The following is a 26,636-nucleotide window of genomic DNA, read 5'->3' as shown; positions in this document are numbered from 1 at the left end:
GAGGTTTAACGTCGCGTCCAAGATTATTGCACTTATATAGCGACGTGCATGTACGTGTGTGTGTGTGGCTGCTTGTACTAGTCCGGACTGATGCCAATTTATAGTGCTAGCACGCTGAGATACCATGCCGCAGTTTAACATGAATACCCCACTCAGACACAGTATACTGACTCCGAGCCGACCAGTCCTTGTTTTAGCCCCTTAATGCCGAGCGCCAGACAGGGTAACAAGTACCATCTTTTAACGTCTTTTGGTATGACGCGGTTAGGGATCGAACCCCGGACCTTCCGCTCTACTACTAGACCACGGAGGCGGTCTGAATCTGCATGAAAGCTAACACACGACCCACCGGGCCATCAAACCAGGCACCCCTGCAAATACATAAATAAATACAAACACAAGAATCTCCATACATCTTAATCTTTATTTACATTTTCGGACAAATAATGACAGTTAATAATGTAATGAAAACCATAATCAACTGATGTCAGTTTGAAAGAATAATCAGATCTTTTTGAAAAAATTATTTATCATTTGGTATTCGAACTAAAAAGTTTAAACAGTTCAGCATTTCTCACGATAATGTTAATAATATCAAAATCTTATCTTACATTTCATGAGAAGGATAAAACAACATTAGGTGGGACAAAATGTCGATGTTGACTTATACATAACACAATCATGTCATATCTCTTTGTAAAGACACCTGTCACCTACTATAGGACTGGGTGCTGCTGAGGTCATATGTAAGTTGGGTTTAACACCACAGAATTCCACTTATATCACGGTGTGTCAGCTTAATGCTTTAAGTCCAAGTGATGCAGGTCTCAGACGCTGCCCACTTTAATGAATCCACAAACAAGGGTATGGTACTGACATACCTAGAAACATAATCTGGACAAACAGGGATTCGAACCTAGGTTTCTGGCTTGCCTAAGGGACACACCTTTGCATATCAAATATGACTGACGACTGCGCCTGCCCAACAAAGGGACAAGAGAATCCTCCACTCCTATCTTAAATGACAGGTGCCTAAGTTACCCATTGTATAGAACACTGTACAATAGCATTGTATTCATGTGACATTTCAAAACTGTATGCACTGGCACATTAATCATGTTATCAAACAAAATGGATTTAAAAAGCATATCAAACAATAGGGTACAAAATGTCTACAATGTATAACACATAAAGAGCTTATCCTACAGGGAAAACAAGATCAGGACGTCTAGGCCAGGCAGTTTGCCTATGGTGGAGAAACCCGTGCTGTGAGTAAGATTCCTAAATGTTCCAGTCTTTTTCTTGTTTGCCAATTGAATTTCAGGAACTATTTATAAATCATCTCCACAAAATACTGTTTATATCTGACAAAATAATTTTCAGCCTCAGGACTGTTTTCCACTCAGACTCTAAAGCATAAAAATAAACAACTAGTCATCCTTATTACTAGTCCTAGTAGTAGCAGTAGCAGCAGTAGTAATGGTAAAGTTTTCTAAAACCTTACGTCGATGGCTACATTTTTTATTTTTTAAAAATCATTTTTCTTAAAAATACCATTTCCACTTTTTTTATTTGGCTTGGGTTTGCAGATCTGTATACCAAGGCTAGTATTTCAAACATGTATGGTAAGCATGATGACATTTCTGGACAACACACAGGCTTCACACATTGTACCCATGTGGGGAATCGAACCAGAGCCTAGGGCATGATGAGCGATCACATTAACCACTGGGCTACAACAACGCCTTCTGACATAAGAGCTGATCCAATAGATAGTGATGGTGTGGTATGAACGACATACAGGACATAGTAGTTTGATGTAGATGCATGTGACACAGAGGTACCTGTTGATCACCAGAGTGGAACATTGCACTGGAATAGTGACACTTGTCACTGGCCTATTATTGCAGTAAAGATAATTGCAAGTTCATTCAAAGTCAGACCGGTTTGTTCAGAAAAAGGATTGAAAGCTACAGCGTGACTACATGTATATCTATAAGTGGCATTTTTGAAGAGATAGTATCATACAGTGTTTGAAATTAACATAAGTTTGCAACTCCATAGACTAACATCTAGTCTCTGAAATGAACATATGTCACAGAAAAAAACAGTTGTTGAATTATAGTTCTAAAATATAATAAAAAAGAGCCCAGAGACTTTCTTCATTTTCAGACGTAATCTAGACTTGCCAAACATTATATGCTTGCATGGGCTGTATTTGTTTCAGGGTCTGTATGAAAGACAAGCAACTCTGTAGCAGATCAAAAAATATCTGCTCTCCATACAGCTATAAAATACTTACCTCGGTAAGAATTTTTAAAAATAATCTTTGAAATGTTGTTTTTGTGATGAAAAGCAATGAACAATGACTATGCTAGACGAAAACTGTGAAATTGCTTGAAGGACATGATATAACACTGGTAAACAATTAGAAATCTTGCAACACAACAGGGGTAGTGCCAGCATTTAACAAGTCCTTCTGAGACTAAACATGTGTGAGGGGAAAGCATAGGTGTCCCACACAATCTCAGATATAAAGCCTGGATTTAAATACACACCAGTGGATCCTGCATGACTAAGGGAGGCAACTTTTCCCAGTTTACTCCTTTGACATATAACTTCATTCAGTAGTCCCCAATGAATCATGAAATAATGGGATTACACACTAGTGTCCTCCTTGTCATTCATAGCATCACCACCTATAGGCTTCATCACCTCCAACATCTGCATAAAATGACCAGTGTTCCTCTAGTCCAGGGTCATATGTTGAATAGATTTCTGTGATGTGTCTTACTTCATCAAGTGATGAATGGTAAACTGAGAGTTGTCAAATAACACAATTGTTAAGTCAAACATCACCTGGAAGAGGCTATCCTATCCTGACCACATCAAATTAATTAGACTATACGCAGGAATCTTGTCTATCTAGGGAGCCACTATTTAATATTCAAAAGACCTAGTTTATTGTCAGAGACAGGAGGAAGGTTTTTTTGTCATTGTTTCAAAACATACATACAAAATTAACTTATTCTTTACAACACGTTTCTTTGCAGGACATCCCACATGTTCAGCATACAATTTTAGTTGTAGGTAACACAATTTACACAATTTAAATAAATCCAATTTTTTTTTAAATTCCCATGTCCCCCTCTCCCCAGAATATCGAATGATGGATCCCTTATCATACTACAAAATCCTATTCAAGACCGTGGACTTTTTTCACTGATTATGATTATTTCAAAATATTAAAAAAAATTCCTTTGTCCAAAATCCAATTCTTATTTAATGAATTTCTTATGGAGAATCTGAGCTATTCCATGTCATTAAATAACAAAATAATTTCAGCATCAGCTCATATCTGACAATTATCATAGTTACCGTATTCAACGTAATAAGCACCCAGGGCGCTCTCAAATTTAGAAATAGAGGGCTCTTATTAGAATAAAATTTTGGTGAAAAAAAAAACCCAGAGTTGAAAGATCGTAAATTTCATGGTTGATGCTGACAGCCTGAAATGTTTATATATGACAAATATATTTTTCCAGAATTTAATGGCCTATAATTAAGGGTGCATATTATACACGAATAAATAAGTATTGTGTACATTAATCAATCTGAAGGGGTGTGAATTGGGACTGTTCACTAGCCAATATATTAGCCATGGGCGCTTATTAGAGCGGGGCGCTTAATACGTCGAATATGGTACTGGTTTAGCCCAAATCATATCGCCACACCTACAATAATACACAATTGTGCATTGAAATCATCACAAATGAGCATCAGTGACCTCAAGATGCACAACAGAAATTGTACAAGTTGTAGACCAAGGTCTCAACTGCCCTGTACCCCAAGTAAACCAACAGATGTCCCTCCGAGTCCTTGTGACGGCCATTGCTGAAGGATCAACAGATTCCCTCCATGGAATCAATCCTTAACTGGCTTCCTCCTGGTGTCCATTGCTATCCCTGTCAGACTCAATGTCTGCAGCATTTGTCTTCATCACAGACCTGTCAGTCTTCATTACTCTACACAGTGTTATTGTTTTCTTCCTGCAATATTTCCTGAAGGTAATCCCTTGAGCATCTTCCCTCTTTCTTGTCATATTCAAGTTCAAATATCAGTTCAGCAGTTTCACTTGCGAGATGCCCTACATCAGTTATCTCTGTATTTATGCATGCCATAATTGCAAGCACCTCCTCTCTTATCCATAAACATTTAGCATCTTTGTTATTTTCCTTTTTTAACAGTCTTCCTCTAACTCCTCTCTCATATTTATTTCCCTGTCGTACAAGCCTTCTGTTGTCAAACAGTCCAAACATAGGTTCTTTCCCTAACCAAATCCAATGTGACACAAGCCTTACAAGCTTTGTCTTGTCCAGTATTCTGAAACACAGCTAGTACCTTCTCTACTAAAACCTCCCATGAAGTGTGACACATCCTGCCTTACAAGCATTCAGTTGTCCACTTCTGACACATAGTTGTCCACTTCTGACACATAGCTACGTTCCGTAACAAGGCCTCATCTCCAACATATCATGCCTTTACACAGTATTTCTCTTGCATCATTGACCTTCTCAAACCCATCCTTCCCAGTGAAGTCCATATCAAAATATATTCTCCCTCAGGGTAATGTATTATTTTTTTATAACCCTGATCAAAGATTTGCATTTCCCTCCACTGAGCCTGTTCCTCTCACACACTCATCATCCACACGGTAGAAAAATACTCTGTACTCGTCCTTGTATCACAGGTTATTCACGCCGACGTTGGCGCTTCTTCTTCCGTCTCTTCTTCTTCCTCCTCTCACTGTCCGAGTCTGATGAGGATGAAGAAGAATCTGATGAGGATGATGACGATGAGTCAGAGTTGCTGCTGCTACTGCTGCTGCTGTTGTCAGAGTTGGTGGTTGAGCTGAGGTCAGAGGAGCTGTCACTGTCCGAGGATGACGAGGAGTCGGTGTCAGAATCGGAGGAGGAAGAGGAGGAGCTGGAGGTCTCGCCATCAGAACTGGAAGCAGCAACATGTTAGTTATGAGTGAGTGAGTATGTTGAGTTAACACTGCCTTGAACAGTTTTTCAGTTATATTGCTTAATGTCGAGGAAAGGCCAAAGTGATGTAGGTCTTAGACGTTTACCACTTTTGGGATACCCACGAACACAGGTACGGTGCTGATAGACCAAAAAACATAATTCTGGCAAATTGGATTTCGAACCAATGACCATAGGTTTCTGGTGTTTCCCAAGGGACAGAAATCTACACAGTGAAGTGAAGTGCAGCGCCTTGGGTGACTGGGCCACCCGTGGCCCCTGATGGCAGTTATGACTAAAACCTGTCTCATTCCAACAGCAGCAGTCAATACAGGAGTAATGATATACTGACATCACATAATCTTAAATAGAGAATACACCCGTGAAGATCCGGGTTAGAATAGGTCTTCAGCTACCCATGCTTGCTGCAAAAGGCGACTATGCTTGTCGTAACAGGCGACTAAAGGGATGGGGTGGTCAAGCTCACTGACTTGAATAGCGTGGATTGGTGCTCACGATGTCAATCACTGGATCGTCTGGTCCAGACTCGATTATTTACAGACCGCCGTCATATAGCTGGAATATTGTTGGGTTGGGTTGGGTTGGGTTGAGATCGGATCGGATCGGAGAAACGGGGTTTAACACAGTGTTCATGATTATTGCAAATATATAGCAATGTACATGCATGTGTGTGTGTGTGGCTGCTTGTACACGTCTGGACTAATGCTGTTGTTTTAGTGCTGGTTCACTGAGATACCATGCTGCAGTGTAACATTGCAACATTAGAGCAATATCCCAGTGGATAGGTGTAATGACAAACATTGTTTCAGATAGACAGACGAGGGAAAGTTTCCATGGCTGGATAGACAATAGACAACTGCCCAAACATCATACTATCAGACAAATGCTGTTTATCTTATCTTTGCAGTAGAAAGTACAGAAAACAAAATACAGTTTTACAAATATCAAACCTCTTCTCATCTGTAGTTTTGTATGACCCATTGTCAGAAACTTAAAGGGTCAAGATTGTCCTTAAGGTCTGTTGCTATAGTATTTGACTTAGGGAATCTTTAACATTTAACTTTAAATCCCCAGAGTAAGGCTCAACTGCCAGACAACCAGAGAATCTATATATTCAATACCATGATTATCCTATAGGGGCCTCGTTTCCAAGAGAGCAACCCGTAGAGGACCCAAATGTCAATCCCACAGTAGGTTATATCCTAGCAGAATTAAATAATGAAAACAGCAGCAAATGTTCAAGACATGCAAGAGGTGTGACACTGCAAGTCCCATAGAGGTTCTCAACTTCATGTTGTATGAACTTAATGTACTTGTAAAGTCAATTAAAATTATTTTAGCTGGAAAATCTGTTGTTAGCTGAACAATCTGGCACCCCATGGGGGACGTGAACGTGTAACTTTATTTAATTTCCTGTCTTAAATCCTAATACATTTAACCATTGTACCATCAGGCTTATGACAGAGTGAATGATTTGGGCTTAATGCTGCTTGGAACAGCATAAAGTTCAAAAGACCAAACCAATTGGTGTCAAAATTATTGTATGTTGTAGTCAGAACATTGATTAACTTTTCTAGCATCTAAGATTTACTACCTATGAGCAAACTAATCTTTCTATTTGCAGAAATGTATCAACTCCAAATTTCCAGATCTTCTGGAGAAATGGTAAGGAAATATAAATTGCTTTATCATACCTTCATGTCAGATCTGATTGGTTCACGTGATCTCGATAAAATACTTTGTATCTTGCCTTGGAGGGAAATAAATTTCTCAGCGGGAGAATAAATCTCTTATCCCCGCCATGAACAAGACAGGCTGCACGTGGATTTGAAAGGTAGGATAAGTCCCTTATACCCTGCTTCGAAACAAAAAGCTGTATGCTGTTTCCGAGTCAATGAAAGTCATGTGACATAGAACAAGTTAACCTCAGCTCAATCAAACAGCTGTTTTCTATTAATTTGTTTTAGTTCTTTCACAATGTCATTTTAAACATGTTGATAAGATAAATTCATTGCTCATGGTATAAACCTAACACGTGACACATAAAACCAATTGTATACCGAGTGATCCTGCTACAACTTTTATTATCATCCAACACTGGCTAACACAGATCAAGCAATGTTTCCTTACTTAGGATATATCACTCTTGGTTGCCAAGATGCACAATCAAATGACATCACTAATCTCTATGCCACTAAGTCAGGTTAGTTGTACTTATTACTGTTTAGAAACTGAAAAAGTTGGAAAAGGATTTACAATGATAAACAGAATCTCAGCCTCATGTCTTTTGGTGTTTTAAACTTTTATCAACTTGTGATGATAGATATATCAAAAGACACGAGGGAGAGATATTCTATTTAAGCTGCATTAGCAATATTCACAGCTATCCAGGGAGAGGAGGCATTGCTGGTTTCTGTAATTCATCAATTATATGCACTTATACATATACATACCCATGCTTCTTTTTCTTTTTCTTTTCTTGGATTGTTGAAGTCTTAGCTCTGTAACACAAGCAGCAAGTTCACTATACAGGATCAGCATACCGTATTTGCTGTAATATTACTCTGGGCACTAAGAAAATTGACAAAAAGGGGTGCTCAAAAAACCAAACATGAGTTATATCTTTTTTCAGAGAGGGGGGCACGGGTGGCCCAGTTGTCTAAGGTGATGCAATTCGCTGTGTAGAGTTGCGTCCTTGTGTGTGTCAAATAAACTTTAGGTCATTGTTGGAGCGCTTATAAAGATTTCTTATAGATTGGTCTAGAAGTTGGTCTAGGGCGCTTTATGCAGCAAATATGGTACATAAAACACCTCGCAAAGCCATAACTATACCATTTGCATAATCACTTGATGCCCAGACATTCTGTGAGACAATCATCTCTTACATATATAGCAAATGCATCCCTGGAGACTGTCATTAGGAGAACGTTGTAAACATGGGTGGCATCTTTCAAGAAAACAGACCGAGCCGTCTAGTTCTGCAACGCATGCACAGTATTTCAGACATCACCCTGCACCTGTGATTATCTGTCCTTGATTTCAGGGACATTTGTGACAGAAAAATATGATATAGCTGAGTTATTAACTCTACATACTCAAAATTCATCCGAAACGAATATTTTCAAAGCCATCCATTCCTTTCCATTCCATTCTACTTTTGGCAATCCTACTTAATGAGGGGAAGATTGTTTGACAACCATTACAACTACCCACTGAAATTACTATTATTTTTCGGTAAGAAAATCAAATTTTGCCACATATGAATTCTGATATTACTGTTATACTACCAAAACAATTTTCTTCTACTTTACCCAATACACACCAAGATTACATAAGGGAAAGAATAATGACCTCATTAGACTGTCTGGGTATGGTTGAACACAGCAATCTAAACAGATTAGAATGCTGTTATCCACACAACATATTATAAGTTCTATTTCCAGCTAGGGTACACTTTTGAAAGAGCCCCTGTCTGAGGGCTACAGCAATTTAAACAGTTGAATGCTGTTATCCCCACAACATATGATGAGTTCTAGATCTGGCTAGGGTTCTCATGTGAATGGGTTCCTCCGTCTGAGTCACATCATACAGAGATGTAGTCAACTGAAATGTCTTTCAAATGAGGTAACACCTCCTAAGCCTATCACCACACCATGATGGTAATAACTACTGGAAAAATATAACTCCGTTAATTTAAGAGACAGTGGAGTCGCTTGAGTGTTAAATGTTCAATTGATGGTTGAGTGAGTGAGTTAACATTGCTCTAAGCTGCATCTGCAATCTTGTAGCTATTCTCAGTGATGGTTGAAACAGACAACTAAGCAATATTCTCCAGCTGAAGCCTGGAATATTCGATCTGAAGGTGACTGAGATGAATTCCCTGTATTCACAAATTGCCATCCCTAGACAAATGTTCTCGATTTTTTGCTTTCTCATTTCAATTTAGAATCCATTAAACTATCACATGGCATGGAAGGTGCCAGATCCGTGTTTCAAGAACTTGTAACTCTTCATGAGGTCCTATTTGATATGGAAAACAAATTCACAAATTATGCCAATATATCCTTGAACAGTGTGAAATGGGCAGTTGTTTAGGACAAGTAGGTAGGGACAAGCATATCGGCTTCACTGATCTGGCAGTTCAGCATGCGAGATGTGGAACATATTACCAGAACTTCACTAATAATTATTATCTTTCCATGTTCCAAGTAAAGAAATAGATCTTACTTTTTCAAGCCAATGTCAGTTTTTATTGTCATTGATAGGAACATCCAAACCGCTTTCACTTTCATATGGATAATGATTTCTGAGGAGAAAATGTTTAATGACAAGAATGGCAAAAAAAGATCTTGGCATATATAAGCTGCTTGGATCTTCAGTCGACAAGTCTTCACACAGTTTGCTTTTTCATTGCTCACTAAACGTAGCTACATGTAACAGCACAGTAGTTGCTCCAAATCATATTTCAATATGGCTGCTTTGGCAGCCATGTTTAATCGGATAAGAACTCTCTTAGCATTTAACAATGACATGCTGTGATGTTTCATCTCAGATCGTGCAGTGTCAGAGGAGATGTGACAACATTAAATCATGCAAGGCAGATGATTTATGGAAAATAATCAATATCATAAACCCACACGATCCTCTCCACAGGTGAGTGAAAAAAATCACAAAGTTAATGCCCCATGAATATATAACCCTCAAAAAGCCATTTCAAGTAAAACTCAATCAACAGAAGTAATCAATCATGAATAATAAACCCTGAAGCAATTTCCACAGAAAATAAATGACGAATTGATGACCCAAAACTTTCCACTGCAAATGGAATGTGACTCACAAGAGCTCTAGTTTCTGTTTGTCTTCTTCCTGTTTCATTCGCTTGATCATTTCCTTGGTGCGTGACGGCCGGTGGACATACTTTCTCTTGCCCGTACACTGATACGTCCAGTGGCCAATCTCCAGGCACTTCTGACAGCGAACCTTCTCTGCACTCTGCTCCCTGAAACAGACAAGACGGGGCATCAGACCGACTGGCAAAATTACCCCCACAAATCACACAAGTCCCCTTGGGACCTGCACATCTTCAGTCATTATAAGGAATTACAACAAGTTTGATGAATTTGGCTCACAATTCAGCAACTTTGATGTAAATTTCTATGCAGCAGTGACGACAGTCTAAAAAGAAAAGTTTCCCAAGTGAATTAATCTGGATATCAATCATGATTAATTGGATATCTCTATTTGTCCTGATCACATTTTTCTCACCAACCGCTGAGCTATAGGATACTTTTTCTTCGTTATGAAATCGAGTGAATGATAGGCACGTTTTTTGTTGGCGATATCTCACCAAACAGTGCATCACCCCTAATACCTGTACATGCAAATAAATCATTGCTAACCTCAGGCTGTGTGATTAATCCATTATTCTGTCGATGCAAGTTTCCTTCACAGCAATACACGTGAACCTCCAATCAATGTCCTAACGTGAGAGCTGTCAATATCGACAGCTATCACGAGCAAGTGGCTAGTCTCATTATCACATCTTTGATGCTCGATATGTAATTTCGGTTGCAACACTACTGGGATGCAGCGAGGCTGCTGCTGTCGTAGAAATGCGTTAATTACATCCCATCCCATCACTGAAGGCCTTTTTCAGTTGAAAGTGAGAAAAGATACAATGGATGAGATGAGAGCAACATACATTTTCTCTTGATAATGGAAGCTTCAAAACTACAGAGGAAACCGCTCCATATTTAGAACTAATTTGTAGGGGCCATCTCAAAGAATGGGTATAAATGGGTATAAATGGGTATAAATGGGCACAGGATGACAGAATATTGGGTTTCGTTTGTTTTTAATTCACATTTTCTAACAAAATGACAGTACTCTTTTCCTTGCAAATTGAAATGTCTTTTTGCTTTAATGTCCCTGAGTGAATGAAAGAATCATGTTTTACAGTAATTGACGGCAACTTCACAGCAATGCATGTTATCAAGCCCGATCCCGACAAACCATTGTCGATGAAGTCTGATTAATAGAACCACACAAAACAGTGTGTGATAAAACCTGATTCATAGAACAAGACAAACTAGTGGTTGATAAAATCTCATTTATAGAACCAAACAATCTAGTGGTTGATGAAATCTCATTAATAGAACCCGACAAACTAGTGGTTAATACAATCCCATTAATAGAACCAGACAAGGTAGTGGTTGATACAATCCCATTAATAGAACCAGACAAGGCAGTGGTTAATACAATCCCATTAATAGAACCAGACAAGGCAGTGGTTAATACAATCCCATTAATAGAACCAGACAAGGCAGTGGTTAATACAATCCCATTAATAGAACCAGACAAGGCAGTGGTTAATACAATCCCATTAATAGAACCAGATAAGGCAGTGGTTAATACAATCCCATTAATAGAACCACACAAAACAGTGTGTGATAAAACCTGATTCATAGAACAAGACAAACTAGTGGTTGATAAAATCTCATTTATAGAACCAAACAATCTAGTGGTTGATGAAATCTCATTAATAGAACCCGACAAACTAGTGGTTAATACAATCCCATTAATAGAACCAGACAAGGTAGTGGTTGATACAATCCCATTAATAGAACCAGACAAGGCAGTGGTTAATACAATCCCATTAATAGAACCAGACAAGGCAGTGGTTAATACAATCCCATTAATAGAACCAGACAAGGCAGTGGTTAATACAATCCCATTAATAGAACCAGACAAGGCAGTGGTTAATACAATCCCATCCCACGGTTCCAGCTATATGACGGCGGTCTGTAAATAACTGAGTCTGGACCACACAATCCACGTGATTGATATCATGAGTATCGATCCACGCAATTGGGATCGATAGCATGCATCAACCAAGTCCTGACCACCCGATCCCGTTTGTCGCCTCTTACAACAAGCATAGTGTAGGAGTGAGTGAGTGAGTATGGTTTTACGCCGCTTTTAGCAATATTCCAGCAATATCATGGCGGGGGACACCAGAAATGGGCTTCACACATTGTACCCATGTCGGGAATCGAACCCGGGTCTTCGGCGTGGCGAGCGAATGCTTTAACCACTAGGCTACCCGACCGCCCCCATAGTGTAGGAAGGACAGACAGGAAGAGATTAAGACTTCATCACCAGAGCAGCATGTATATCACACAGTAACGTACACCATAGGGATTCTGGTTAGTACAGATCACAAGCAACAAATGCGTGTCATAAAAGGTGACAAAATGGTGGGGTTGTCCAGCTTCAATTGGTTGCTAGCATGTCACACAATCCCACGGAGGGCGAGAAGGCTCATATCAATCTCTGGTTTGTCTGACCAGATTTGAATATAACTGTTTATTAACTGATCATTTCATTATTTGGAATATTGCTGATTGAGGCATTAAACAGCAAACAAACAAACATTACAAGTCCATGGCAACATCAATCTAAATATGTTTCCGCAGCTCAGGATAAAATAGACACCTTACATAAAACAGACCTCATTAAGGTCAACCCGTGTCAACCCGTGTCAACCCGTGCCCACCAGTGCCCACCAGTGTCAACCAGTGTCAACAAGTGTCAACCTGACCTCCATGATCATCAAGGGGAGATAATTAGATCAGCCCCCTCAACTCCAGATCAAAGCCATCCACGATGATGTCACCCATTCTATGACACATGACATAATTGTTTATGAAGCCATCTCTATTGAGCCAGATCGCCCAGACAAACGGTAAATCAATGTTATTGACTGTGCTGCACTGGGATACTTTGTCAGACTGATTGTGATGGAGAGCTTTCAGACAGAACCAACACCAGGCTGACAAATCCATTAGTCCTGTCCTGACTGAAACACTGCCATGAATGCAGACTGACATTAAAAATAATGCTGATTCCATAACCCTTGTCATGAAATAGAAATCTTCCTATAATGGTAACCAGACTTTCATCACCTGCAACTTGTTGACTGTGTGTGCATGGTCTTCTGTCTAGGCCTCTTTCTATGATTTGAGCATTTGTCCTGATAGTGGCGGGTCGGGGTTCAATCGCCAGCCGTGTCATACCAAAAGACGTTAAAAGATGATACTTGTTGTTACCCTGCCTGGAGCTCAGCAAAAAACAGGACTGGTTGGCTTGTAGTCAGTGTACTGTGTCTGAGTGGGGTATTCATGTTATACTGACATGGTATCTCAGTGGTCTAGGAACATAAAACCATCATTAGTCTAGAATACGTACTCATACGAGCATGCATACACACGCACACACACACACACAGCTTTATGAGTCCAATGATATGGAACAAGACCTCACCTCTTTGGACTAAGTATAATGAGAGGATGCGAGCACACACACATAAAACAAAGTGCAATAATTCTGAACGCGACATTAAACCCCATTTCACCTGCCCTCTTTCTATGATTGACTTGAAATGGGAATTAGTATCTCTCCATTCAGAATTCATGTACTTTGAAAGCTACTTGGAAGCTATGGAACACATCAATCAATAAAGAAGTCGGATCAGGACCACAGGTTATATTGCTATTCAGATTAAACCAATAATTGTAATTCATCGGTTCATGTGAATCAACTGAAGTTATGCACCATCACTGACACTGACCGATTCACATTGACTATTTTACTTGTGCTCACCGACCCATGAACCGGGTTAGAATTGTCTTCAGCAACCCATGCTTGTCATAAGAGACGACTAAAGTAAAGGGATCAGTGGTCAGGCTCGCTGACTTGGTTGAAGTATGTCATCATATCCCAATTGCATAGATTGAAGTTGATGTCAATCACTGGATTACTTCTTTGATAGGCATTTAGAAGTTGGAGTACTAAGTAAGGATAAGAATTTATGGATGAACAACTTCTTTATTACAATTAAGCGCGACGTTTCAGTGTAGGTTCTAACACCGTTATCACTTGCGAGTTCTGATTGCAGGGATGTACTGTTCATATGTCATGCATTACAGTCCCTTGTTACAGTCTGTTACAGTCCCTTGTTACCGTTCCTTATTACAGTCCCTTGTTACAGTCTGTCTGTCTGTTACAGTCCCTTGTTACAGTCTGTCTGTCTGTTACAGTCCCTTGTTAGTCTGTCTGTCTGTCTGTTACAGTCCCTTATTACAGTCCCTTGTTACAGTCCCTTGTTACCGTCCCTTATTACAGTTCCTTGTTACAGTCTGTTACAATCCCTTGTTACCGTCCCTTATTACAGTCCCTTCTTACAGTCTGTCTGTCTGTCTGTCTGTTACAGTCCCTTGTTACAGTCCCTTGTTACAGTCTGTCTGTCTGTTACAGTCCCTTGTTACAGTCCCTTGTTACAGTCTGTCTGTCTGTTACAGTCCCTTGTTGCCGTCCCTTGTTACCGTCCCTTGTTACAGTCCCTTGTTACCGTCCCTTATTAGTCCCTTGTGACAGTCCCTTGTTACAGTCTGTCTGTCTGTTACAGTCCCTTGTAACTAGTTCTTCAAGTGACAAAGTCCTGCTTGATATTGACTGAGACTGAAGCTCCAATGTTATTAAAACTTGAATACCAGATTTCTTCTTGTACTGGCACACCTGGCTATTCACATCTAAAATTTACTAGCAAAAACTATCTGGCCATCCTGGCTAGTACTGTTGAAAACTTAATTCTCATAATGAGCATGTCGCTCACTTAAAAATTGACTTTCACTTTGCGTGAATTAGTTGGAGTATGAACCTTTATAGAGCGAGGGCCAAACTGTATGAACGTCGGAGCTTGCGACAATTTCTAACAGATTTACTTATTTCTTAACAGTTGCAGATCCTGTGAACCAAGAAGGTCAAAATCATACCTGAATGTCCTAGTCTACTGTATATTTGCAAAACAGGTGTATTTCTGCATTTGTGTAACTTCAGATATTCAAATTCGAAGAGTAAACTTTGGCCATTTCTAGTTTCATGAAAAATATCAACCAAAAAGAATGACTGAATATATACTACTCTAAGATTAAGAAAACTAGATTTTTTCATATAACTATAGTTAATCTGTCTACTACTACAGTAATATGAAAATAGCAGGTTCGGTCATGCCATGACAGATTTACGATAGTCACTTGAAAAAATTGTTGTTTTTTTAACTTCTTTGAAATAGTAATAAATACTTTTTTCCCTGGACTTGAGCCACAAGCTCCTTCACTTTTCTCATGTCCTCCAAAACATAACATTTACACGATACTTTTCAACTACTTTCATATTTTATATGCTCTGAGCATATTAGCAATAAAAAGACATCACTCCCTTTGATGTAAAATTCCATTTTGAGATGCTACATAATAACAAGAATGCTTCAGTCTTCATACATCAAATATCAAAATGTATGCCACCATTAAATAAGGCCTCTTACACAGACATCTTCAGATGTCATCTGCTGTTTGACGATCCTCTAAAAGATCTAATGCTGTCGCCAGGTAATATCATCCTGCTCATCGCCCCATCATCATCTAAACCTTGGCCTAATTACTGTCAAACGTAACATTTGCACATCGTACAATGGGCTCGTATGATACGAAGCATGATGTTATGAAAGACTGATGGTGAGGAGATGAGGTATAAAGTGATCAAACAGTAACCCAGACTAATGAAAGGCCATGCAAACATCTTTGTGGCTAACATGGTTACTATGGCAGAACAGCTTCATCAGCTCTCGCTTGGATCAATCGCCCTACAGAGGGACCTGCTTCTGGCACTTACTCACTTCACACAAAGTCTTCACCCGCCCTCAGCATGTTCACAGCTGATCATCATTAGATCATCGCGACCTTTGATACCTTAATTCGGGTCTTCAGAAGAATAACACGATGGACCATTTTAATCTCTTCTCAATGCTCCTTTTTCTCACAAGTCCAATTATCGCGAGTTAGCTGGCGGCTGTCTGTCATTCTCGCGACATTTAACTACGCGCTGAGTGAGATTTTCTCTGGGGAAATACAGCTCAAGTATATAGATTCTTGTAAGTCCAATGACACGTTCCCCCCACACTAACACCACGCCAAATCACGAATATGCACCCATCACTATCCATTCATCCATGGATATTTTGATGAGACGATCACATGTGGGATGATCCACACGTTCCTAGGATTGATCACAATACTAATACAGAGATCAATTTGTAGTAGAAATTGTGGCCACCTCTAACAGTGTACTCAACAGCGTCTCTAAATACATTTAATTTCACACCCTTTGCTCAGCATCTTCCGTATCAAGCTTGATGTCTTTCAGCTGATGGCAATCGCAATTTGGAAAACATTGGGGTTATCTTTCAAGCAGAAGCTGCGGCCATTAAAGCAGCAGTGTCATCCTCATCACAGGGGGACCTGTCTCACAGCACCTCCTTCGGAGTGTTTCAATCTAAATTTCCTACCACCAAAGCTTCAGTAACAAACCCTCAAAAGTCTCATAACAGAAAATGGATGAAAATGAATTAAATTATAAAATATCAACTGTCATGCAGAATGTTGCATCAAAGCCTTGCAGGGGGTATATTTCTTCCACTGATGGAGATTATAAGAGAAGAGAGAGGATTGTCCCTAATTTAATTTCCATGTCCAATGTTAAAAATTTAAGCTGCAAACAATCTCTTTAAAATCAGATCTTAGTTTTCGCTACTGCTAAACAAAGATCTGAGGACATCCCATTATGGGGCACGTCAGAATGACCTTTCGTGAATTTTGACCGACCAATGAAATGACTGACAAGAAATCGACATTAGCCAATCAGAAGGCAGCTTTCTCGAGCTTTACGAAACTAGTTTCAAACTGGCGACCAAGCTTCGAAACATATTTTGACGTATTCTCGATTAAAAAAATGAAAACGATAAGAAGAACATTCTGGAATGGCTTATAGATGGCCTAGATTGTATGGATATAATCATAAAACTCGTAACTGTCAAACCGATTGAGATGGAAATGGATGTTACTTCATTTTCTAAGGATGCAAATTTATCCTACTGAATTTTCTACAGACGGTAGTACAAATAGTTCTGATTTTGTAATATATTTCAAATTCTCTAAATCAAAATCTAATCTGACAGATCAGGACATTATATCATATATTTTATATGTGTTTCAGACAGACAGACAGACAGACAGACATTATATTCAGTATATGGCCACTGGACCAAAATACATAAGCATAGTAGAGATATAACCATCTTCACCATATAGTCATACATACACAAGTAGATATGTGTTTATATCCAAAATAATTTAAGGAACAGTATTTCTCATTTGATTTACCCTCAGGAGGAATACACTCATGTTGTGCAATATATCATAAACTTGTGATGAAATCAGGTCTATGAAAGAGTGTATGGATGGGTGGTAAGTTAAGTTATTTCTTGGGAGATTATAAAGTTCACACACAATCAAAATATGCAATTCATCTTCAATCAAACATTTTCCCTTACTGAGACAATATGAACAGTCTTTCTTCATATGGTGTAGAATGGTGTTTCACTGTATTTACTGCAATGTTCAAGTTGCTGCAGGGGCGGTCGGGTAGCCTAGTGGTTAAAGCGTTCGCTCGTCACGCCGAAGACCCGGGTTCAATTCCCGACATGGGTACAATGTGTGAAGCCCATTTCTGGTGTCCCCCGCCGTGATATTGCTGGAATATTGCTAAAAGCGGCGTAAAACCATACTCACTCACTCACTCACTCAAGTTGCTGCATCTGAAGTGTCTTAAGTGTTTACAAAGATGCAACAAATACTAGCCTGACTGTGCATCTTTACATATTTCAGGAGAAATGCCTTGTATGTGTTAGTTTGGAATACAAATCACATCATCATTGGATTGAAATTGAAAAATCAATCCCAAAGAAATGGCTTAATGTAAAGATGATTGAGCAGAACATCGCTATCCAGGGGTAACACATGTGATTAATTCTGCTGAAGAAAGTTATCAATTCAGATATTATAGCATTTTTTACTTATAAGGATGAATACAACTTAATGACCAAATCATGTTAAACATCACCGGTCATGCAAACATTTTCAAAAATATTTTGTCACCAATTTCACTTACATTTATTATTGATGAAATACAAATATGGAAAAAAACCTATCTGTTGACATGTTGTATAAGTTGTTACACAAATAATTAGTTGAGACATAAACGAATGGTATAGTAATGAGCAAACAGACATTTTCAAAATGTCTGCCGTGGTGGCCATCTTAAAAAAATCAATGAGAATTCAATGAGCAGTTTTTAATAACAACTGAAACTTGATAAAAATCTCAGCAATAAATAGGTACCGTATTCGACGTAATAAGCGCCCAGGGCGCTCTCAAAATTAGAAATAGGGGGCTCTTATTAGAATATTATTTTGAGTTGAAAGATCGTAAATTTCATGGTTTATGCTGACAGCCTGAAATGTTTATATAAGACAGATATATTTTTCCAGAATTTAATTGCCCATAATTAAGGATGCATATGACATACCAGTGCGTATTATACACAAATAAATAAGTCTTGTGTACATTAATCAATTGGAAGGGGTGCTAATTGAGATTGTTCACTAGCCAATATATTAACAAATATCGCCGTGGGCGCTTATTACGTCAAATATGGTATAACAAGTTACAGAACAGCAGATGCAAATGTGCAAACGTAAAATTCTATGATGAATAGCCAGTTAGAGCATGCAAACAGATGAATGGCAAGCAACGTCAACATTAGAAAACGTACCTTCGGTTTGAGGTGAGCTACATGTTTTTTGGACATCTAGAAGAATAGATGATTGACAATGTGCCCTGATGTACACGACATTTATGTACTCACAAACCTCTACACGCTTCAGTCCCAGCTAGCTAAATATAATCCACTCCTCCCCGACATACCAGAGCAGCACAAAAACAGGCATTGTAACCTTTCACGTTATCACTTTATGAATCTTCCAACTCAAAATTAGAATACTTATACCTCAGAATGGTAATGTCATCTCATGGTGGCTTAATGTAGCCAGAAGAGAGAGTGATTTGAGAGCCTTGACATTTTCTTGGGTGCTTACATACTGATTCCGGAAAGGTTGATCTGAAGAACGGTTGTCAACATATGTCAATCTTATTGTGGTAACATATTTTACTGTTCAAAATGCAACTTGTTCCATTTCTTAACATTCATTTAACCTATTACAGTCACTGATTTTTATGTGTGTGTTGAAACGTCTTTGTCAAATGTGACATAACCTCTGCATCCTACTTGACATTCTATTCTGACATGGAATCCCAACAGGGCAAAATATGACCCTTAGGCCTTACATTTCTTTAACAAAACTGAATGCCCCCACAAAAATGAAAAAGGGAAGAAAGAGACTTTTAACACAAAAGATTTAGTCAGACACCATTTTACAATTAGGTGAAATGAAAAATAACTACAAGATTTTATCACCGCTGTTTGTAAATGTCTGAAAAATTCTTTATTCTAACAAAAAAACCAATCAATTATCTTTGTAACCGTTTCGGGATCAGACATCAGTGATGGTGTGAGTTACAAGTTTGTTTTTCATTCACTAGAACTAATCCGGAAATTGAAATTTAGAAGAAAAAAATATTTTGGCCTACTACATTGAAATTTAGACCAAAAATCCTTGTAAAACAACTAATAAAAAAATAGGCTTTAGATCTTAACAGATTAAGTCAAGCTTAGCGTAAACCCTGCTCACCTCACCTCCTGAGAAGATAGTTAATAGTTTTATAGCCACAGGTCTAAATGATTAAAACATTTCACAGAAACAGTTCAGCTGGGAACAATCTGGGGTGCATCACTCATTGCCATTCCTGCTCTGAAGTGAACTAATGACATAAAATCTAATAGATGGAGAAATAAAGTGACAGCACTAATATTGTGTGGGATGGATGATTTATGCTTGGAGGAGGGTTAAGAGAATAACAATGAGGACCTGTGTTCACTGTGAGGGTACACTACAAGGGACACATTTTCTGGAATTCCAGTCCACAAGCAGGTTATTCTGCTCATAACTCACCGTCTCAGTCCGTGACTTTAGACATAAGTCTGAAGTATGAGTCAAGTAAAATTGTGTCTATTAATCTCAGGTAATACTACTCCACATAGTAACACCAGACCCATGAAGATCTGGGGTAGAATAGGTCTTCAGCAACCCATACTGGCTGTAAAAAGCGACTATACTTGTCGTAAAGGCGACAAATGGGATTGGCTGGTCAGACTCGCTGACTTGGTTGATGCAAGTCATCGTATCCCAATTGCATGGATTGAAGCTCATGATGTCAATCACTGGATGGTCCTGCCCAGACTTGATTATTTACAGACCGCTGTCATATAGCTGGAATATTGCTGAGTGCGGCGTTAAACAACAAACAAACAAAACAAAACAAAGTAACACTAAATTCTACTGACAATGATCCTTAGGGCCACTGACTGCTGTACCTTTGATAAGGTAATAGATAAATATGTTGGTTTTCTAGTCACACTAAGAAACACCTCATTAATCAATGTTGCAGTGAATCTAGGCGCAAGGTGGCCCAGTCGTCTGAGGCCTCGACATTTGCCTTGGGGAGGCAAGAAAGTTATGATTATGTTTCTAGGTTTGTCAGCATCATACCCATGCTTGTTGGTTTCACAAAAGTGGAAGTCTAGACCTGTATCAATTTGGAATTTCATCCGTCATTAAGTTGACATGCCATGATGTAAATAGAACCCAACACACTCACTCATGCAAATGAATCCAAAAAAATCAAATGAGACAAAAATGATTAAAAGTATACACCACTCTAAGCAATATACCAGCTATATCTGTAAATAATCAAGTCTGGATCAGACAATCCAGTGATTGACATCATGAGCTTCGATCTATGCAATCGGGATACAATGACATGCATCAACCTGACCACCCAACCCGTTAGTTGCCTGTTACGACAAGCATGGGTTGCTGAAGATCAATTCTAACCTGGATCTTCCGAGGGCAATCCTACCCTGTGCAAACATAGCCAGACTGTATATATTTAATACTATCAATAAAGACAGCTTCCTTGCAGTGATCATGTCATTTGTATCAGTAAACTAATTCATTATACGTGAGAATAGGTTTTTGCTGCTTTTAGCAATATCATGTCAGGGCACGAAGAGCAGTCTTCACACGTTCTACCCAAGTGGAGACACAAAAATAAACACAGAGAGAGCCACATATTACTTGGACAAATATTTCAAAATAAAATATCTTCATAGCAATACCGTAATACATCGTGCAGAACTTGAAAAATCTTCAGTCTTAATATCAGCAGGGTATGAAACTCCAAAATATTTCAGCCAGACTACAGGACTGGCTAGCTGAAATACTTGCCAGCCCTGACCAAAACCTGCCTGCCCACTATAATCATATGTTTCTCAGGATGATTTAATTAAAACTTTAAATCGAATTCATTGAACATGAAGTAATGCAAGAAAAGAAATAGCAAACACTTTTTAGGTTAGATTTGTATTTAATATCCTAGAATACATCATGTAAATAATGCTTATCATCCGGAAATATTTAGAATATTTTTACATATGAAATAAAACCCGACCGTCGGGCAGGGGGATTTGAAAATCTGGCAGCCCGAATTGAAATCAACCCGTCTCAGACGGTCGGGCAGGCAGGTATTTCGAACACTGATATCAGTAAACCTAAACAACAATCAATGGTTTCAAACTTCCTTGTACCCAGTAATAAAGAGCCATAGCATGGTTGGAAATAAAATAAACCACATATTGGAAATACATACACCTTGTTCCATATTTTATTACATGAAGTCAGGGACAAATTTACTTGGTACTAGAAAAACTTTGAAACCATTGAAAATGATAAAAATACGAACAAGATCTATTAATTTTATTCGACAATTTCCATTGAAAAGTATTCTACTGGTTGGCACGCTTGAATTCCAATGGCCACACCATCTGAAAAGAGCCTGTGATACTTTATAAACCTACAGTTCTATCACTGCAAACAACGCAATATTTTAAGTCCCTCTGCTGTCTGCTGGTGATAACTCAGAAGATCAAGCACATTTTATATGCCAAGCTAATATTAGCAACAGTATCTCTGACCATAAAGTCAGGAATCTTCATGCTGAATTAACCACAGAGGATTGAAATATAACAATACAAATAGTATCAGTTCACATACAGTATAATGGCCACATTACTCAACATAATCAAAGTTTAGCAGAAATATCACGCACTTTTATTGAGCAGAAACAGTGACATTGTTAATATAAAAACGTCAACGCCAGATAATCACCAGTTTTCATTATCTGCCGAAACACATTCCATTGTGCCGTATTTTCTTGAGTATAGTGCGCACCCATGTATAATGCCCACCCCCCTCTAGCGGATTCAATATTTTGGAAAAAAAGAAATTTGAATATTATGCGCAGAAAAAAATTACACCGACCCCTTCAGCGAAGTCCGGCAAACGAATGGGTGATGAGAAACTTTGTCAGTACAAATTCGAAATTTGAGATAAAAAATCACCAGACATGTTGATTTACCGTTTAAATTGTATTTTTTGTTCAGCTAGGCATTGTTTTATATCCAGGGATTAAGATTACCTTGTGTATTTTCTCGTAAACTAAGCCGGACACAGCAATCAGCTGTACACACGTTTTCTTGGAATCTACCGGGGATTCGGTCAAGACACACCCAATGATATAACTTTCCAGGATTTTAATGCAAGGATCGGCAAAAGTTGTATTTGAAACTATTTTTAAATAATGCGCACCCCCATCTACACAGCTGTGTTTTTTTAAAAAAAAGTGCGCACTATACTCAAGAAAATACGGTACATGAAAGGCAAAACATCAGTGAAACAGATCACTAAAAATCAGTGACAACACCAGGTGTTTGTGAAAAGGGTAAACCCCACTGGCATCTCCAACAAAATTGCACTGGCATAGAATAAGTTCTTTAAGACGAGCAGTCTGACAAAACACTCTTGAGTTTTTTATGTACCAACACACATTACCCCACAAAAGACCCGACTATTTGTACAAGAGAATCGTTCTCCATATGCAGGACTCATTACATGCCTCTGCCTATATCATGTCAACAAGCAAAACAGCTGCTGAAGCATCTAGCTGTAGATTCTGTGACCAGCAATGGAGGAGTTGACTCAGGCAACAGGTAGTTGTGCTATACATAGGCTGAGAGCAGTGCCAAGAACATAAGTGTGGTATGCCGCCAAGAGGGGAATGTCTTACGTTACACGCCTAGAGAATACCCAATAACCCAGACCTGCACACTGCATGCACAATCAGCTTGATAAACATCAGCCCCTCATGATAAAATGTTGTTGACATTATCTTTAGAAAATTTATTTTTGTTGATGGTGGTAATTTTGGTCTGTTTTACATTCCCTGCACTACAATGGCCATTGAAAGTCTTGGTAATAGAGATCCTTGATGGCTGGATGACAGGCAAATCAGAATGTCAGCAGTGGTTGGACTTCACTTGCTAAAGTCTATAAGGCAATAATTATTGGTTTAAATCATAACTTCTAGATTACATAAATGATAAGAATAAGTTGTCCCTGTAAAAGACTGGCATCCTTAGAACTGACCGCTTATCTAGACTTGCCTATTTTAAAGATAGAATTATTATGCATCCATGGACTTATCATTCATTTGGAGCATGGCTATGGATGGACCTAATGAGAAAACTACTATCCTTAAAACTGTCTATGACTGAAATTGATTACAAGTTATTTGCATTTCAATATTTCATTTAACCTTCAGGCAGGGAAACCAGGCAGCATTAGTTTTTGGAACTGATTGTTATAAACGAGGGCGAAAATCAGGGCTTTGGGTGTTTAATCATGATAAAAACAATTTGATAACTTTCACAATGTTTTTCATTTGGATTTAAATTATAGGCTTAAATCTGATGGTTTATGTTGGTAATATTTTATTAGAGAACTTTTTAAGAAAGTGATAAAATTGTAACGCTTAGTTAATTTGCCAATTTTATCTTTAGTTATTTTGTTAATTTTATTAGTATCTCAATCAATTATCCTAAGGCTAACACAGTCTGATGAAACTACTACGCAACCATGAGAACTTGCAAAAGCCAGTATCTATCTCTATAATAAAACAAATTAAAGAATTCATGTCACTTGACATTCTTAAAACTTGGCATATACCTGAATATGTATCCTTTTATATAGTTATAATGCAAGTCATTGCAAGATCAATTAACCCACTGAGATTGACAGGTCGTTATCAACTGTCACCAGATAAACATTACATGACAAGTTATACATGAACTGAGAGCCAGTGAAAAGGAAAATAAATCTTGTATTGTCAACATATTTAGATTACATTACTAATCAAAACATATTGCAGGAGAAATCAGATATTCATTTGGACCCTTAGATATTTTCAAGACAGATTTTCTCAGGCAACATAACATAATCTAGAGTCAGGGATGGAAAAACCCAAGAACTACTTACCTGGATTGCAGTAACACAGCAATATTTCCCAAAATGTTTGAAATTCTATTAGTTCTTAGGATAACTTTAACATTAACAAGACTGGTCCCAGCTAGCGGGCTTAGTGCAAATATCCAGCCCTGTAGAATAGATGAAACAAGCCATGGTATTGAGCAATCTTGAATAGTCCTGAGTATAATAGTGGTAATATATAGGACATCCCCCTGATACACGGCAGTTGTGCTTGTCTCTAGGATATCTTTGATATCAACAAGATGTGACAATCAAAGCACATTGATCTACCACACATGCTTGCTTCGGTTCTGTGTATGAAAAGCTTTACAATTAGTATTTCATAGACATTAAACACTGGTATAAGGAAACTGCATACCTTGTGATGAGTCAGAATGAGTTCAAGCCGACATTCACAGTTCCTTTAGACAGCAAAGAAAAGTTGTGTAAATGGCCCAGCCTAGTCCTACTGCTGATGATCGGGAGAGTCTATGAGGAAGTGGGGAGACACTGCCAACACCGACGGACTCAACTAGCGCCAGCACCAGAACGTAAGTACCCTACAGTCACTCCACATAAACTGCCTGGCTGGTAAAAGCTTGGATCAAGATGGTTAAAAGAGTCCATTAATTGTCACTCAGATTGACAAGGTGACCAAAATAACCCCCCGAGGAAGACACCAGCAGAGACTGAGAAATTAAGGTTCCCATGTGTTGGTCTGTCTCAGCAATGAGATTCACATCAACAAACCAAAGCATCAAGTTTTCAACTTGTCACCATGGCAACCTCGCAGATTCAAGTGGAATGATAATATGAACATTTCCAGTTTTTCTAAGCCAGCAAACTTCAAACATTAAAAGTCTATTTGGTGACTATATTGAGAATGTCCAATTCCTTGATCCATCGGTCGATCAACCAACTGTTTTCCTTGAAGGTATTCGCCACCTCCAAGCCCCTGGGAACATGCAAACGCATTAGCCAACTTAGGGACACAGACTAGTCTTATTACATCCATGGCAATAGGTAATCAATTGCTCTTTTGCACTTGTCCCACGAAAACCGTACAAGCTTGCGTTACAAATGACGTTATGAGCATGGACTGTCCTCGATATCCTGGATTCAGTGGGGCAACAGTGCGTCTTGGGGACAAGGCTTCTAATACTAACAATCTAATTTCACCCCATTATTCCACCTGACAAACATCAGTAATCTTTGTCAGTGTCAACTCTCAGCACAACCACGACTCTTAGGGTAAAACCGAGACTCAGCTCAATCTTCTCATCTCACACTGTAAGACTAAAGTTCGATGACATTATGCCCGCACCAGGGACAATTGCTGTCACTTACCAGCCCCATGTGTGGATGTGGATGATAAAATCCACAACACAATTTGCATCCTTGAATCTTCTTCAATAATTGTATCTTTACATTACACACAATTCACAGGCTGAAAATGATTTTTGCAACATGGGGACTACTGGCTGTGAATTCTCAATGAATTACCATTAAAATCTGATGTAAATGTAAATGATGGTATTCATCGACATGTTCCCTGTGACATTTCCAAAGATCAATAGAATCAGAGGTTGCAAAAATGTTAAATTCAGCCAAGTTGTATTTTGCAGATAAAACCCAGCAGGAAGTAGCAGATATAAACTAAGTGCTGCTGTGAGTGAAAGTATTCCAGGGAAATTCCACGCAATCATCCCCAAATCAAATACAATTAAGTTCAAATGTTTTGAAAGTCTTGGAGCACTGGTCGAAGGAAAATCTGGACTATTTGCTCACGGGGTGAAGTGCACTGCAAACTTCAGAAAAGTATGTAGCAATTCCCAAATTGTTGTAATGAATCTTTTTCAGTTTGGGATTCACTGAATTAAATCTTCCATTTATCCTGAACGTCACAATATTTTTATCAGCATGATCAGAGATCTGAGGTCTTAGGCTCAAACAAAATAATAATCTAAAACATTTCAGAAGTTTTGGTGTCGTGTTTTGAGGATCATATGAACATGATGAATTGTTCATATCCCCTTTGATATCAGGAAGCTGCCATGACAGTGGACACAAGCAGTGCATACTGAAGCCTAAAC

The 26,636-nt window shown here is 38.6% G+C and overlaps 1 protein-coding gene across 3 annotated transcripts in view; it reads right to left on the bottom strand.

Annotated features, from left to right (window-relative positions):
• Positions 1-404: 404 nt before the first annotated feature.
• Positions 405-26,636, bottom strand: part of LOC124129815 (zinc finger CCHC domain-containing protein 10-like) — a 67,585-nt gene continuing 41,353 nt past the window's right edge. For all 3 annotated transcript variants that reach the window (XM_048387550.1, XM_048387552.1, XM_048387551.1), the window contains exons 2-4: positions 9,886-10,047; positions 7,502-7,549; positions 405-5,007 (exon numbers count right to left, since the gene is read on the bottom strand). In XM_048387550.1, coding sequence (XP_048243507.1) covers positions 4,752-5,007; positions 7,502-7,549; positions 9,886-10,047 — 466 coding nt within the window. In that variant the 3' untranslated portion in view covers positions 405-4,751. The remainder of the gene's footprint in view (positions 5,008-7,501; positions 7,550-9,885; positions 10,048-26,636) is intronic.

Source organism: Haliotis rufescens, unplaced genomic scaffold (assembly GCF_023055435.1).
Source record: "Haliotis rufescens isolate VD_foot unplaced genomic scaffold, xgHalRufe1.0.p SCAF_7, whole genome shotgun sequence".
NCBI classification, from domain to species: Eukaryota; Metazoa; Mollusca; class Gastropoda; order Lepetellida; family Haliotidae; genus Haliotis; species Haliotis rufescens.
This window is presented reverse-complemented; position numbering and strand designations above follow the sequence as displayed.